This window comes from Aulonocara sp. 'chitande type north' Nkhata Bay, linkage group LG13, assembly GCF_057382095.1.
Source record: "Aulonocara sp. 'chitande type north' Nkhata Bay isolate Kocher_YH1m ecotype deep benthic linkage group LG13, A_spYH_male_GT1.1, whole genome shotgun sequence".
Taxonomy (NCBI): domain Eukaryota; kingdom Metazoa; phylum Chordata; class Actinopteri; order Cichliformes; family Cichlidae; genus Aulonocara; species Aulonocara sp. 'chitande type north' Nkhata Bay.
In genome coordinates, this window is record NC_141356.1 from 26,931,324 (window position 1) to 26,947,767 (window position 16,444).

At 37.5% G+C, this 16,444-nt stretch overlaps 1 protein-coding gene across 1 annotated transcript in view; it reads left to right on the forward strand.

The window, feature by feature from the left end:
• hpse2 (heparanase 2) overlaps positions 1-10,877 on the forward strand; it is a 50,367-nt gene extending 39,490 nt beyond the window's left edge. The window contains exons 7-12 of the mRNA XM_086258107.1: positions 970-1,063; positions 1,880-1,986; positions 2,133-2,247; positions 5,260-5,405; positions 7,529-7,675; positions 9,808-10,877. Of these exons, the coding sequence (XP_086114233.1) occupies positions 970-1,063; positions 1,880-1,986; positions 2,133-2,247; positions 5,260-5,405; positions 7,529-7,675; positions 9,808-9,970 (772 nt within the window). The 3' untranslated portion in view covers positions 9,971-10,877. The remainder of the gene's footprint in view (positions 1-969; positions 1,064-1,879; positions 1,987-2,132; positions 2,248-5,259; positions 5,406-7,528; positions 7,676-9,807) is intronic.
• The last annotated feature ends 5,567 nt before the right edge of the window (positions 10,878-16,444 follow it).

Here is a 16,444-nt window from a genome sequence, read left to right on the forward strand (position 1 = left end):
GTTTCTGAAATAACTCGACCTTGGAGAGCCAATCACAGTGTACTGACTAATTAATTGATTGATTGAGTGTACAACTGTTGTCTCCCCCCTCTGGCAGTGAGAGTAATTACACAAACACGATCAAGGTAGTTTTATGATACACATCTCCCAATAAGGAAAAGCCAGACCTTACAGAAGCTGTGCCAGGAGGAGATAAAGGCTGTAGCCTTCTTTGTCATGACAATTACTGTTGTCTTAAGCTTTCTGGTTAGCTGGTCATTACTGGTTGATATAAAATGCATTCCTAACGTCATGCGTCTTGCCACAGGCACCAGATTAAAAACTCTAGGACAACAACAAAATACAAGGAAGTTTACCTGCCACAGATTGGTTTAGTGTTAAGTCGTTTTAACAGTTGAATGTAACAGACATATTTACGTGTTCACCGCGCTAACTTTGCAACTCACTCATCAAATAAAATAGTGGGGGGAAAAGCCTTTTTATGGCACCTGAATATGCACTAGACAGTGTAGCTATTATCACTGACTTTCCCTCGTTTAGAGAGTATGTTGGAGGGGATTTTTGTTTTCCCACAGGGTTTTGTTCAGCAGGACTTTGGCTCTAATAAATAAATTCTTCTCTTCATGCTGCCTAAACACTCTTTTTCTCTCATGTCTTTTTGTTTTTTATCCTTTTCTCACACACATGCAGATTGATGTCTTTATTATTCAGTCTGTCTGAAATGTCCATGCTTCCAAGCCATCCATTATGCAATCTCAGTAAAATTGGATTATCACTGCACTGAAATATAATTGAGTATGTCAGTGCCTGTTTATCAAAGCTGCTGTAAAACCTTTACAGTCTAAAGTTCATCGTTGCAAGGTTAGACTGAACATAAGCGGATGGATGGATGGATATCAAATCAAGGATATCAAATTTATATAAATTTGCATATATTTTCACTCTGTTTGTTTTGCATTTTCATTACAGTTATTACATGGATGGCAGAATAAACAAAGCAGAGGACTTCCTAAAAACTCGACTTTTGGACACACTTGCAGAGCAGATCAGTAAAGTGACCAAGGTACTTAAGTTTTACTTAAACTTTGACTATAAATAATCCCAGTCATATGCATATATATTGTATTCTTGATAAAATGGGGATGCCTGTAATGACTCCTTAAACTCTGGAGTTCTATACCTGTAGTGTAAATACAAACTATATGACCGGACATATATTTGCATTTCTAATGAGTTTGCAAAATTCTGGATCATCCAGACCTGAGATAGTTTTGGGGCAGGGTTGCTGAAGAGGCCACATGTGCAAACCACAAAAGTAAGCCCTGAGGGTAAGATGGTTATGGCTGCCAATTCGTAATATTATCAAAACTGGGTGAGTTGAAAGATGATCAGGGAAAATAAGCAATCACTACCAAGAAATAAAACTTAACAGGAAAAAGGAGTGGGATTCCTCTGTGTACCACCACTCAAACAATAAGGTCACGTTTATGTCTTTCCGATTTGTTGTTATTATTATTATATTTATTATTGTTCTCTTTGTATTGCTAGAAGTATTTTGTTGCAAACTCTCACGACGTCTCACTCGTTTACAGAGACAGTAAAATGCAGTCATTTAGCATAACAAAACAAAGGTTCCTCTTCATCATTAAAGTTTATAAAGTTAAGAATTTAGGATTGTAATGCTCCTCAGATGGACTAGGGATGCTGCTTATCCCACCTCTTGTTCAATGTTAGCTGGCATAATCTCCAGCCGAGCCCAACCGTGAGTTGGATGGATGGCCCTCAGATAATTTTAGATGGAAAAGGTTGCACTGATTCTTAAGCCTAAAATGTGAAATCCAAATTTGTTGATAATTTTCTTTTCAATGACTCATCGCAGGTTGTGAACACACATACTCCGGGTAAGAAGGTGTGGCTTGGTGGACTTGGGCCAGCATGGGCAAGCGGCATCAGCAATCTCTCTGACACGTATGCTGCTGGCTTTCTGTAAGTATTGTTATCATCATACTACCTTTGCTTAAAACATTGGAAGCCACAATTAAAAAATCTTTCATATTTTCTAGTTTAAAGTATTTATTCCTAATAAAATATTGACTATTTCTCATGTATCACATATTTTTCACATATTGCAGGTGGATGAACACACTGGGTATGGCTGCACTGAATGGCATTGATGTTGTGTTGCGTCACTCATTCTTTGACTATGGATACACACATCTTGTGGACCAGAATTTTAACCCTCTACCTGTAAGCTTCTTTATTTTATTTCAAAAAAGATTAAAATGTCTGTTCACTTTCTTAGTGTTGCAATCAAAATGGCCAAGATCTGACCGGACAACTATGCAAGAGTTTTCCCTTATTAGACTTGGTGCGTTGATGGCACCTCTTACTCTTTCCCGTGGGAGCTATTAGCTGAGATGAAAGGTGTTTAGTGGTGATGAGTAGTTAGACGCGGGGGCAAAATGCCATGTAACCTTAGCCCTTTATCAGTAGCACAGGACAGTGTCACTGCTCCCCTCAACCCCCATCATAACTTTGTGCTTCTCTGTGTGGGACAGTCTGCCGGTGAGAGATCTGCAACCTGAGAATCTGATGCACAGGCATGTTAGTCAAATAGCCTGCAAACCTGTGTGGAATGAGACTGCCCAATGCCAAGTTCCCCGGTGGTTTGGTCTAAAAAATAAAAAAAACCTAAAAAATGTATTATTGTTTCATTGTTAGTCACTTGGTTGTGCATTATTAGAATATGAGGGGGGAATTATATTAACACGTGTAAGAGGTATACCTCTGCAGTCCCGATGTTTGTTTCTTATTAAACCCTCTAATTAAATTCTTTTTAAAAGGGTGCTTTGTAGCATTGTCTCGCTTTTTAGCTAATCTCATTTTGTTAAAAAAAATCCTGAAATGTCAAGAAGTGATAAAATGGTACCACGTGTCAAGTTCATAAAAAAGATTTATTCAGTTAATAAAAATGGGTTTATATAAAGCAGAGGCAGTGTAGGGTGAGACGATTATATTAATGACAGTAACTCATTCTTCCAACAATAAAGGAAAAAATGATGGAGTCTTGGCATTTATCAAACATTTGTTATTATTTAGGACTTATATTCTTTTTCTTTTCATTTTGCTTTACTTAGAAATAGGTAGTCTAATGTGTACTGGGAGCTCCAAAATACATTATTAGCTGCTAATGTTATTGGGCTCATGAACTAATTACATCTGCAAAACATTTTTCAGAAATTCCCTCATTAGATCTCACTAGCGGGCATGCACTTACTTTAACCTCACTTCACCTATAAGATATTAAACAATAAAGATTGCTTCATTTTTTCCTCCCTCTTTGTCTCCATTATTTTTCTGGGAATGGGGATCTCCCGCTAAGATCACAATGCTTTTAACATGGCTGGATGTCTGAAGGCTGCACCAGCCTACCTGCTGAGAGAATTCACTGCAGCGCCAACCTGTCCACTGCATGGGAAATTTATGACCTGGCCCCATCCCCTATAGGATGACTCCACCATTGGTAGAATCTAGTGAAAGCCCCCAGCCCACTGAATGGCTCAACTGCCTCATCTTTTTTCCACACTTTTCTCCCCTCCCCTTCCTACTTTTTTTTTTTAAAGCATACTCTTCTTTCCCAATCATGCTTCTCTTTCCTGTTTTGTGTTGTTTTGACTCCACATGTGTCAGCCATCCCCTTTAGAAGTGAGCAGTAAACGCCTAAATTAAAGAGATGGCTGATTTTGTCTGAGATCCATTCTTTAAACAGAACTCTGTCTGACTGGCACTAAGTAAGGAGATTTTTGCTCACCGTTAAAGAAGAAAGAATTTTCAAAAGCAGGTTGATGATGCAATGGGCTGAATCTAATTTGTCCGTATTAGCTAACCATAAAGGTTTAATTGTTATCATCCTTTGTTACCTCTGAGCAGCTGAAGTTTGTTTGGTGTCTGGTGTTTTTATTTTATTTATATTGGCATGTTACCAGTTCTTGAAGTAATGGTTGTTCTAGCAGTTGACGTTTGTCTGTATATCTATCCAAGGGGGGAAAGTAAGGTGCAAAAATACAAAATTAAATTTAAAAAAGACACGGAAAGGGATTAAAAAGACGATGGCGAGCAATAGGATAAGAAGGAAACAGTTACACAGCTGGAGATCTAGAACCTCAACAGATATTTCTCTAAAATATTCCACATTAACAATCACTAATCATTGCTGTGGTCATCACAGCCACAGATTAAATTCTATCGGTTTATTGGTGTTTTTTGTTACATGTGTTTTTGAAATTTAAAAACAAAGCAACAAGTTTGGAATAAATGAAACCCAAGACTCGTCACTGCTCTTTGTCTTATTCTTTGTGTAATAATCATGGATCATACATTCATTCATCCGTCCCTCTGGCCGTGGCCACCACTATACTGTTCTATACTGTGCTGTGCTTCTTCGATGCCTTGGCAGCAAATTAAGTTAAAGTCTGAGTGGAAAAAAGAAGCCCTTAAATGTTGCCATATGCAGGATTGCATGGGAACTTCCTGAGGAGCACATGTTGTTCTGGGTCTCTTGAAGAGGTGTTGAGTCCCTATAGTCTATAGAGTTTAACTTAGTATGGTGGGCCACTCAACAATCATAATGAATACAGCAATTCATGATAGAGGATAATATTTTGTAAAAATGTCATATTTAAGAAGTGTCAAATCTAAACGAGTCAGCGGTTGTTAAATACAATGTGATGTGTGTCATGTGACAGTGCGCTCCAACTAGAAGTCCAGTATTCAGACTTGATGTTTTTGTGCACCACATCTCTCTTTACACACGTTAGCCACTTACGACACATACTTAACTCTCACAGCTTGCGAAACCAAATCTGTTTCTACAATCACCGGGACATTTCATGTCTCGATTATAAACAATAGAGATTTTGGAGCTGTTCTGTTTGAGGGGAATCCAGAGTTTCTCTCTTTTTTTTTTTTTTTTTTTTTCTTTTTTTTTTAAATGAAATGTTGTTTTCTTTTATTTTGCATGTAAAACGTCTTCTCCACACCTATTGCTTTTTACTGGTGTCTTTCAACTGTCACTACTGGAACCCTGTCTTGAAAAGTTACAATGAGAATCAATTAACTAATGCAATCATAAAAATAATGCAAATTGTTGTCTCTTTGTGTGTGTGTGTGTGTGTGTGTGTGTGTGTGTGTGTGTGTGTGTGTGTGTGTGTGTGTGTGTGTGTGTGTGTGTGTGTGTGTGTGATGATATTTCATTTACAGGATTACTGGTTTTCTCTGGTGTTTAGACGTCTGGTTGGTCCCAAGGTTTTAGCTGTGCGAGTGGCTGGACTGCAGAGGAAGCCGCAACCAGGACGAGTCATACGAGACAAACTACGTATCTATGCCCACTGTACCAGCTATCAAAAGTACGTGCTTAACTACCTTGGATTAGTTTGTAACCTGTTCCAGTTTTGCTGCTGAATGCTCATAGACTTTTAGTAAAGTCTAGCAATACTTTCAGGAATGTCAGACAGAAAACAGATGACTGTAGTTTAAAGAACGCCCCCTCTTGCCTCTCACAAACACCTGATGCTGGTGTCTGGTGAGGAAGAACAAAATCCCTAACTCCACCATTTGGCTTCCCATAAATAAGCAGACCATAGACACCCGCTCATTCACAGCTCAGAGACTATAAAACTTAACGGGTATCACTTATCAGGTGTGTGGGTTCTGTCTCCCTGTCGTCAAAGGGCTGCTGAAAGGTGTGCACAGACCTTTATCCCATGTCAGATTGGCTGGAGGGGGATATTTGAGGGGGAGGGACAATAAGGCAGTCTGTGCCGCGAGGAGATAAAGAGTGCCACCATGGCCTGTTCAAGGTTATCATTTAACCCAGGCCAGTGGCTGTCAGCACTAGGGTAGACTTACGGCCATACTCTAGACGGTGCTCATTTACAGGTGGAGCATCTCTTAGAAAAATATCGGAGCACGGCAAAGATAGGTGGTTGATAAATGTGCAAGAAATACTACAGAAGCGTGAGTTCTAGTGACACTCATGCAGATATTCTAAATAGTTTTCAACAAGTGTACTCACTCAGTCTCTTGGTATGTATTGTAAATTTAGGAGTAGAGAAATGCCCTCGGCATGTGGAGTCACTGAGCTCCACTCAAGATACCAATCAGCCCTAGACTCATATGTTCAGACAGTGAAGCACTAAAGCAGTCTGTCTCAAATCCAAAGCCACTTCAGTTGCCATTATTTCTGCTACTTTGTGGTTTTACACAGTCAGCCCTTAAGTAGGCAAACCATTGTAGTCTTGGTGGTTTGACTAAATTGTATTAGAGAGCAAAGAATATAAATGTGTCCAAGCAGTCTTTGCAGATTAAATATGACTTCCACTGCCCTTTTACCCCTTTTAGTGGTTTGAATGGCATTTTTTTTCACTTTCCAGCGATGCTCCAACATCAAACAGCATCAACACATGTTTATGTTCCTGGTTTGGATCTTTAAGAACCTCATCATTTTAAAGGTCTAAAAGGTTATTATCTCCTACTCCATCTAACCATCTGAACCATGGTCCACATTTCTGAGAAACAAGGCTGTAGGAGTTTAACACAGAGCCAGATATAATGTGTTCCCAGTAGGAGTACGGGATTATATCTCCTGGTAGATATATTAAACATTAACAGTCCTGCCGGGTTACTGAAATTGCTAAACCTGTGCACAAAAAACAAAGGTAAACATAAAACCAAAATCCAATATTGCTTTGAAGATATGAGATTTAGGAGGTGGTAACTGGGAGCGATGTCTACCAGACGGTGAACACCAAGGCTGACATGTGGTATTCACTAGAGCTGTGTTGTCTTTGTCCTCATATATGGGCTCTTATTAGATTTTATCATGTTTGTCTTATCTGTCTCACTGAGTTATTTACCTTTGACCAGTATTCCTATCAAATTGTGTCCCCGGTGTTTTGCTCTAAGGAGAGGGACTCAAAGACTGTTGTCTGTGTAACTCAAGAAGTGTTGCCCTTTGTGTTCACACCCCTCATTTGACCCTGGGCCAGACAGCGGCAGGTTTCAATACTGGATATTGTATAAGAGAAGCAGATTTCTGTATTAGATAGACTTTAATGGAATGATAAAGGCTTCAAAAATGAAATGCAGTTTAATATGTTGATGCTAAATATACAGTAGATGATGGGTTTTAGGCTATAATAAAAAGTAACTTGCTATGTAAAGGAATTTCCTTTTTTTAGCCGGCTTTATCTTTCTTTATTAATTTTCCGAAAGCCTTTTGATCCAGATTAGATCAAGGAGTCGTGGTTTTATTCCATTACTATATGGGATGCAAATATCAAAGACTTTCTTCTCTTTGTAGTCATCTTTAATTATAGAGAATTTTATTCAACATGGCAATGTAATATATAATGAATCCCCATTAACAGATGTGGAGAGGCGACGTTTTCTGTTGTGCCCTGATCTTTTTTTTTCTAAATGTAAAAGAAAATTAATGAGGCAGTGTCCATCTTTTTCTTTGTGACACTAGTCATAACTATGTCAGAGGATCCATAACGATCTACATCATCAACCTGCATCGATCGAGGAAGAAAATCAAATTGGCTGGAACGTTACGGAACAAGACTGTCCATCAGTACCTACTGCAGCCCTATGGCAATGATGGACTGCGAGCCAAGTTAGTATCTCTAGTCTCTTACACATGTGCAGATATAAACTTAAACATGCACACGTGCTTTAGGTAATTGTTTTCTATGTGAAACAGTTCTTTTCTATTGATTTATGTCGCTCAAAAAAGAGAAATGTGACAGTTATTGCTCATATAAAACAAAAAGAAAAGAATAAAATGCTGATTATTTGTACACTGCTTGAGTAAACCTTGGTTTGTAAAAGGAATTACTTGTGCAAATGTCAGGAAAAACACTGAAATGGAGAATAGGAAAATTATAATTTTATAAACAAGTTTATGCCTCCAAACTTAATAGGGTGTTAAACATCAAAACTTCAAAGAGCTGCAGTGACTCAATTTACTTTTATGACCACAGTGTATAATTTATATGGAGCCAGCATGCTGAGTGAGTGCCACACCGCAAAACATGCAAATGTACACTCAAATGCAATTACCTTTTCCTGTCTTTATCTGGATTAGAGTTAGGTGAAGACAAGTATTCTCATAAAGAATAATGTGTAACAATTAAAGCTAACTGAAAAATAAAACTTAAGTTTGTTCAGATGGTCATTGTCATTGCACTGCTTTAATTTGCCACCTTAATTATTGAAGGAAATTTTCAGAGAGCACAGTCCTTTGCAAAGTTTTAGTGTGTTTTCATGTCCTTTTTTGAGTTTGTTTTTATAGCCTACAACAGATGTTTTAGCAATCGATTTTTCATTTTATATACATTCCATTTAGCTACAATATATTTCACTTTATGTAACAAGGTAATATAATTCCCATTTCCTTAAAATGTCTCTTAAAATAAAAACTTTATGGTTTCAGTCTTTAACTCTCTCCCTTAATCCCCTGGCCTGTTATTCGGACTCAGACTTAAGACACAAATCCTGAAATAACAGTCTAATGACCTAAGACTGTGTGTGTGCGTGTCTGTCTTTTTGTTATATGATACCCATATGCGGCCTTAATGAAAGCTCAAGCATGATCCTTCAATAACAGTGTAATGATGGAGGATGTTTTAGGTGTTAGAACAGGATCGCAAGGCAATTAATAGGAGAGCAAGCTAACGATGTGCCTGGCCTAAAGTGCTTTCATTTACCACATGGAGTGCAGGGAGATTTTTATGATGAATTTGGCAACACCAGATGTCTATAAATTGGTTTGAGTAGTGGAACTTTTTAAGTTTTCAGACCCATGTATGTGAAGAAAGGCTTTGAGCAGTCCGGTTTGAATTACAACTTCTCATTAGTGAACATCATTTTATTTGATCTTTTCTTGAATTCAATGTTCATGTAAAAGTCTTCAAACCACTGCCCTTTATTCCTTTATTATTGTGAACATTACAATCTCAGGGGAAACGTAGATAGAAAATAGTGTGGACAGACTGCATTTACATTAATAATAATTAGCATATTGTGTCCTGTATGGATAAAGAGAACCACTGTGAATTAAAAAAGCAAAGGTCATACTCAAACTGACTGTTATTTGGTTTAATGAAACTGGTGTTTGACTTTGTAAAATTGGATTTGTTCACGTAAGTAGATTTCTATGATCATGCCTAGTCAGGAGTCTTAAAAAAAAGAAAAAATAAATATTAATAGGTTTTACAGTAGATGAAGATGTAGCAGGGGTTATTTTGATGAATGTGACAACCTAAATCATTACAATATAACACTTTAACAGAGTGTCTTAGAAAATTGTTTCATATATATGAGGAGCATATTGGTTTTTGTAGCCTTATGACTTTTATCACAGTGAGCAGCTGCAGTAAATGCAGCTAAAGCCAAATATTAGGGAATACAGATGACCCAAAATGTTAACAGAGAAATAAACTTGGGTTTGCTCTTGGTATTTTCCACTCAACATGTCAGTTTTCACACTTTGCAGTTGTTTTAATTACAATAATGTGACAACAGCACCCCCTGCTGGCAGAATGATAGGCAAGATACAAGGCCCATGAAATAATGAAGATCCCGAGTCTTTTGTTGATAAAGTCTTACCATGGCCTACCAGTTTTAGTTGTCAGAAGGCAGGGGAAGAAGACTTGGAATATAAGACGGTCGGTAAATTTGATTATGTGACTTAAGCATGTTGTAACTCACTGAGTTAACACACCGTATTTCTTCTTCTCTTTGCAGACATGTCCAGTTGAATGGGGAAAAGCTGGTCATGATGAACAATGAGACATTCCCAGAGCTGAAGCCCAAGACATTGAGGGCGGGACGGACAATAGCTATGCCTCCCATGACTATAGGTTTTTATGTTATCAAAAATATTAATGCTTACGCCTGTCGGAGATAACATTGATCCTTTATCCCCATGAAGTGTCATCTGATACCACACCACCAACACCAGTTTTACTCAGATTTTAAAGACTAGAATACCACTTTGTGAGAAGTTTTACAAAATGCTCAAGTACTCTTACAGACAAAACAATTCTCTGGATAACAAGCTTCCATCCGCACTGATATATATTTAAATGATCAAGCAGATTAAAAAAACAAACCCAGGCTTTCTAAGTCAAGACACACACGCACTGAAAACTTCCAATTGCTTTTTACCAGCAGTTCCTCAAATGCTACAAGACTGCAGTTGCAGAAATAAAATAAAAAAACACAAATTTTTTAACCATGTGTTAGAGAGTTTAGACTTTTGAAATTTTATTTACAGCCTCTATTTCTAATCTTTGACCTACAGAATGAGGAGATTTACACAAATCACTTTCAGTATGACTTGATCCTTTTCAAAGAGAGAAAACATACCATGGTGTGTTTCTTCTTGACCCCATGCTGTCTGTGTATGTTTGTGTATGCATGTGTTTTATTGATAAAGCTACTGATGTGTCTGTTGAGGGTGCCGCTCAAACCACACTTTGTTTTCCTCTGCCATATCAAATGGCTGAAAATTGCAAATCTCTTTTTTCCCCTCATTCTTTTTTGTGTGCATGCTTTGAGGATCTTTGTGCGCACTTCAGTTTAACTGCAGGATATAATAGACAGGATGTGTCACTAGCTGTTTTGCTGTGATGCGCAGATAGATAATGTGAACCCATCATTCACATCACCTGGATCCACAGCTAAATCAGACTATAGATTAAAAAAAAAATCAAATACAGATTTTTTTCAGGTACATTTTAGCACTTCTTACTCTTTTCTTTTCTTGATCTTTTGTTTTTAATCCTTTAATGCTGCTAGGTTTCTTTTGTACTAAATATACTATATATATATATATATATATATATATATATATATATATATATATATATATATATATATATATATATATATATATATATATATATATATATATATATTTTACAGTACATATTGTACAGGTTCACTGTCATATTATTAGATTATGTATTGTACATAAAAAAGAGTGATAAAGTGTTTTAAGCTTGATATGTTTACTTATATTCAGTATACAACTAATTTATATTGCTTTGTCTTTATATTTCTATTATATAAGAGTTGTACTAATGCCCCAATTTTAAAGCAAAATCTGTGCAAAAGAACAAAAAAGAACCTGTAGGAATGTACTCATTCAGTAACAGGGTGACCAACTGACATTGATTTTAAAAAAATAAACACACACATGGTGGTGGGTCTAATTAAAAGGGGGGGGAACCAACACACAAATCCAACTATCTTGCGATGGTTTACAGACTGTCATCTGCATTTTACTTCAAAATATTTTGACTAACTTATGCTGAAAAGTAAGACCGCGGTCAGTGAAAATGTCCCCTCGAGAGAGCTAGTCATGACGCCTTTTGAGCTTTAAACTGACACCATTAAGAACAGTGATAAGCAAGTGCAGGTTAAGTGTCTAAACATGTAAAATATAAAAAATAATTATCCTCTGAATGTGTTTATAGTTAATGTGGAGATGTTCATATTTCATTTGGAGAGCATTATTTTATATATGTAAAGTGTGCCTATATTATTTTTTGGTAAAAAAAAAAAAGTTTACATGAATAATAAAGACCTAAAAATACCCAAGATCTTGAAAGCTTTCTTTATTTTCTTTTGTAAAAATGAGCAATTCACCACAGACTACACTAAAACAAAGAATGTAATCCTACTCAGATGTTAGTTTGTCTACAGGTCAGACTCCATAACCTTTGACTGTAAATTCATTATAGCATTAACGAGGGGATTTGGGAGGAAGTTTTACGTCTGCACAAACAGCTAAGTCCCATCATGTGAAAGTGCACTGAAACCAGACTCCACAGCGGTTCTCGGGACATGACGGAGATCTGCAGGAGCACATGGTAACCAATAGAAAAAAGAAACAAAGAGATCGGAAGATATGATTTATACTTGCACAAGAGCACAAAGCAAAGCAGAAATGCCCTTGTACTGTGATCCCAATACAAAGGCACGGTATTAAAGTTTACCATCGTTTGTGCACTCACTCAATCAGCTCTTTATACACACACACAGACTGTTAGACTCTGTGGCCCAGTTGTGGAAGCAGCTGGAGCAAGTCTTTGTAGCGGGAAGAGTGCTGTCTTGTCACTGCATGAGGCAGCTGCTGATGGGAAACATGAAGCCAGGATGAACTAAAAGTCCAGACCTCAGCTTGACCCAGACAGGCTAAACCTGAGCCACACTTGGCTCAGTGTGCGCTGATGCATAGACAACTGGAATCTGCTTGGTAGACTCGTATAGAAGGGAAATAAAGGACCATGGTTAAATGCCCGTCATCTAGGTTCCTTCGGGTTCTCCTACACAGGAAAAACTCCACTGAGCAAATTTGATCTTTCCTGACACGGAGTCATTACCACTGGCACCCCTTCAAGAGCCTGATCCAAAGCATATACCTTGAATTAGATTTTGTGCCATTCATGCGAAATAGCTTCTTGCTTTCATGTAAGGAGCAGAAATGTTTGGTCTGAGAAATGAACTTCAGGAACAGCCTCCTTTCACATGTGGTTTATTTTAAACAGCCCGACATTGTTGACATGTAAGAATCAAACCAGACTCGTTAACACCTGGCCCATTTCATCTGGGATCTTTGAAGAGGAAATTTTATTCATTATACTGTGTTGGCTACACATATATATACAGGGTTAGATAAAAACATGCTTTATTTTCAAAGTAAAGTCAGAGAGAGAGCAGACGTACTAAAGTTGAATAAGATAAGTCGATTAAATTGGGCAGCACGCTCCAGAAAATTGCTTTAAATCTCAGTTGCCAGTGCGGGTTAGAAATATTCTTACATCAGCTACCTGTTGATATGGATCAGAAAATAAAACTGCATGCCTTTCTGATGAAAAGCATGTTGAATTTGTTAACTACCCGCAGTACCTCTGCCCTGAAAGTAATGGTTAAGCAATAATTGACCGAGGCAATGGGAACAGTGAACTTAGTGAACTTCCTAAGACTCAGAACAGGATCTTATCAACCTGAATGGGTTGAAATGGTTTTGTTTGGCAAACTCTGGTTCATATAAACCCGTGCTTTGTGACAATAACGGCTGAACATCAAATCCTCTGACAAAATCAAATTCTGTTGTGGTTTAGGAGGACTGTATGGTGTCCAGCCACTTCTGCGTGACAGTCTCTCCTTAGCCGAGGTAACTGCTACCCAGGCCCACCTAACACTGTTTATACTCCATGATCCATTTTGAGACATGCAAGGCCCTCTTGCCCTGTTAGCAAACACTGAGGATTTCTAGATGTTTACTCTGTATATACAGGATACAGCTTAAGTAAGACTTCTGTGGATGCCGGATACCTAGAAAACTGATGGACCAGATTAGATTTTGGCCCGCAACATTGAAGTCTTGGCATTTTGAACCATTTTGAGCTAAGCAAGGTTAATAAAACATAAATATTTATCCTACTATGGTTCTTTGCTCCACTCAGCAGCCAAGCATACAAACAGTGCCGAATATTATGATATAACACAGATTTGCTGAAGACTTTTCTCTGAAAAACATAATGATATTTGTTGAATATGTTTTTATATGGAAGATGTGTGTAATATGTTGTTTACTGCAAAGGTTTTAGGCACCAAAAAATCAACATGCTTTCATAAATATAACCATTTAGTTTTTTAGGTCGTACAATATGGATCGAACAGAATACACAAGTCAACATTTCGTGAAACCAACTTTGCATTCAGCCTAGGTTTTCCAGGTTGTTCAAAGCACCTCCAAGAACTTGAAACTGTTCTTGTGCAGATCTAAGCTGTTCCTACAGTCTCTGTAAGAACAGTTTCTCACACTGACCCAATGGCATTGGCCCCAAAGTCAAACTGGCCCAGTGGCCTGTAAAATTAACTCAGTCCAGAAAAGATGCCTTTCCTTTTTTGGAAAATGTTTGTTAAAAACACTCGGTCACGCTATAGGTCTATTCGTCTTTATTCTCACTGGCACTAAGATCTAGTAAATGTCAATTCTGTGGTAACTGTGACGCTCCTGCATGAGTGAAAACCTGATCTAAAGATTAAGACAACAAATTGTCTGTCCCAGGACTTTTTGTGCCTACTGTGATAAATGGGTGGATGTTCACTGTGTTTTCATGCTTCAGAATCAGTTTTGGACCAATTAGAACATTAATCTGTTCATCCATCATTCCATTGACTTTCAGTTCAGTTCATTTTTATTTCAAACATTTCAAACATGTGCCTTCACAATCATTACAAAATATCATTCCATTATTTGTTTGAAAAGGAGTAGGCAGAAGTATTTACTTATTTGTCCCTACCCCCTCAAGTTTTACCTCTCATTCATTTAATTTTTTTGTTTAGTCTTAAATTAAACAAACAACATATGAAACAAAAGTAAAACAAAACAAAACATACATAAATCAAAAACAAGAAATTAGCAAGCCCCACCACAGTATAGTTTCTTTCATATGAAAAATACAGAATGTGTATATTTGCAGATACACAAGTTATGGAAAAACAAACAAACCAAAACCAAAAAACCCCCTAAAAGAACCACAACACCATTACCAGCAACATTACCGTCCTGGGTTAACCCCGTTTTCTTCATTCTTATACTTATTTAAAATTATGTTTTTATATTTTACTTTAAACTGTTTTATGTTTTTACTGTCTTTTATTTCTTCTGTTAGACTGTTCCATAATTTAACTCCTGCAATTGAGATTGACATAGTTCTTAAAGTTGTTCTAGCACTTTGTATTTTTAAATTCCATTTCCCTCTTAAGTTATGCCCACCTTCTCTTCACTTTCTTCCACTTCTCCAATTCCAGGTCACAGGGAGCCTCAAACTTATGCCAGCTGTCATTGGGTGAGACGCTGGGTACACCCTGGACAAGTCACCAGTGTATCGCAGGGCTAACACAGAGAGACAAACAACCATTCATGCTCATATTCATGCCTATGACCAATTTAGAATCACCAATTAACCTGAGAAACATGCTTTTGTGGGAGTGCCACCCAAGCCAGCAGGCCACCTCCTAAAATCTTTGCTCAGCATGCAGAGTAAGGTCCATGTATATAGCTTGTTATTTTAGCCATTTATCAAAACATGTCACATTACCGCTATAGAAGGATGAGATTCAAAAATGCAGACTTTTGGTTTAATTCAAAAGTTTTTAAGGTTTCCTCAATAACCTTTGAAGAACAGAATTTTGATACCCAGTCCCTGGTTTTTAGGGACTCATGAGCAATTTGGCAAATTAATATAATATTAAATAAAAAGCTCCACATTTTTTCATGTGACAGGTTTTATATTGACTGTCCTTCCTGACAAAACACCAAAATTATTTCTGTCTCCTCCAGGGATTGAACTGGGGGTCTTTTGGTTGCAAACCCCTACACTTTGAAGTCTCGTAACATAATATGAAATATAAAGCTACTTAGATAAAAACGTTTTGTGACTGTGTGCATTGTGGAATCTATGTTTTTTATGAGACTTTGCCTTTTTAAGTTGTTGTTTGTTTCTGGGGTCTCCGGGCTTTAATTTTGACTTCAGGTAGCAAAATGCAGCTTAAAATGGTCAATATTCCACTTCCTGACCTTCAAAAACTCGTGTGATGCCATCGCTGTTTGTTTTAGATCTGTGCTCTAACGCACTGCTGCATTTGACTAAATCTGAGCACAAAGTTTAGAATTTATCAGGCTGCTTCTCTTTTCTGTCAATAAACACTTATTACACCGTGTGTTTAACAGGTGCTTTCCCCTTCACATCATTAAAGAGAAAACATCATCAGCAAAGGTGGTGGAAGTCTAACTTCCGGAGGAGGGGAGAAAAGTCTTAAAACATTTTGGGCAATAACAGCACTCTTTTTAGATTTTTTTTTTTTTTATAAATATGTTTTTACGGGTGACTTCATACATGCAACTGTGACACCAAAGTGACCACTTAAATTAAAGAAAACTTTAGTGACAACGCTTCAAAATAAGTGTCTAAATAAGTGCTTTTAGATATTTCAGGATGGCTGTCAAGTGGCAAGACTTGGTTCTACAAGGGCTTTGTACATGTACACGTTTATCTGTCTATCCAGATGAAATGTTGAATAGCTTTTTAGGTATGAAAAGCCTAATCTGGCTTTTCTAGGCTGATCTCTGATTTGTACATTCTAGTGAATGAACTGAAAGGGAAGCTGGGGAGTGTTCTTAAACTGGGTAGATATTGTAAAAGCCTTTCTCTTTACCATGGAAAGCATCCTGCTATCATCCAACAATGTTGTCTTGCATGGGTGTCCAGAACGGGTTAGGGTTTTTTTTTGGGGGGGGGGGGGGGGGGGGGGGGGGGTTGGTTTTTAATGCTGCTCAGTGTTTTCTTTTTCCCTCTGAATG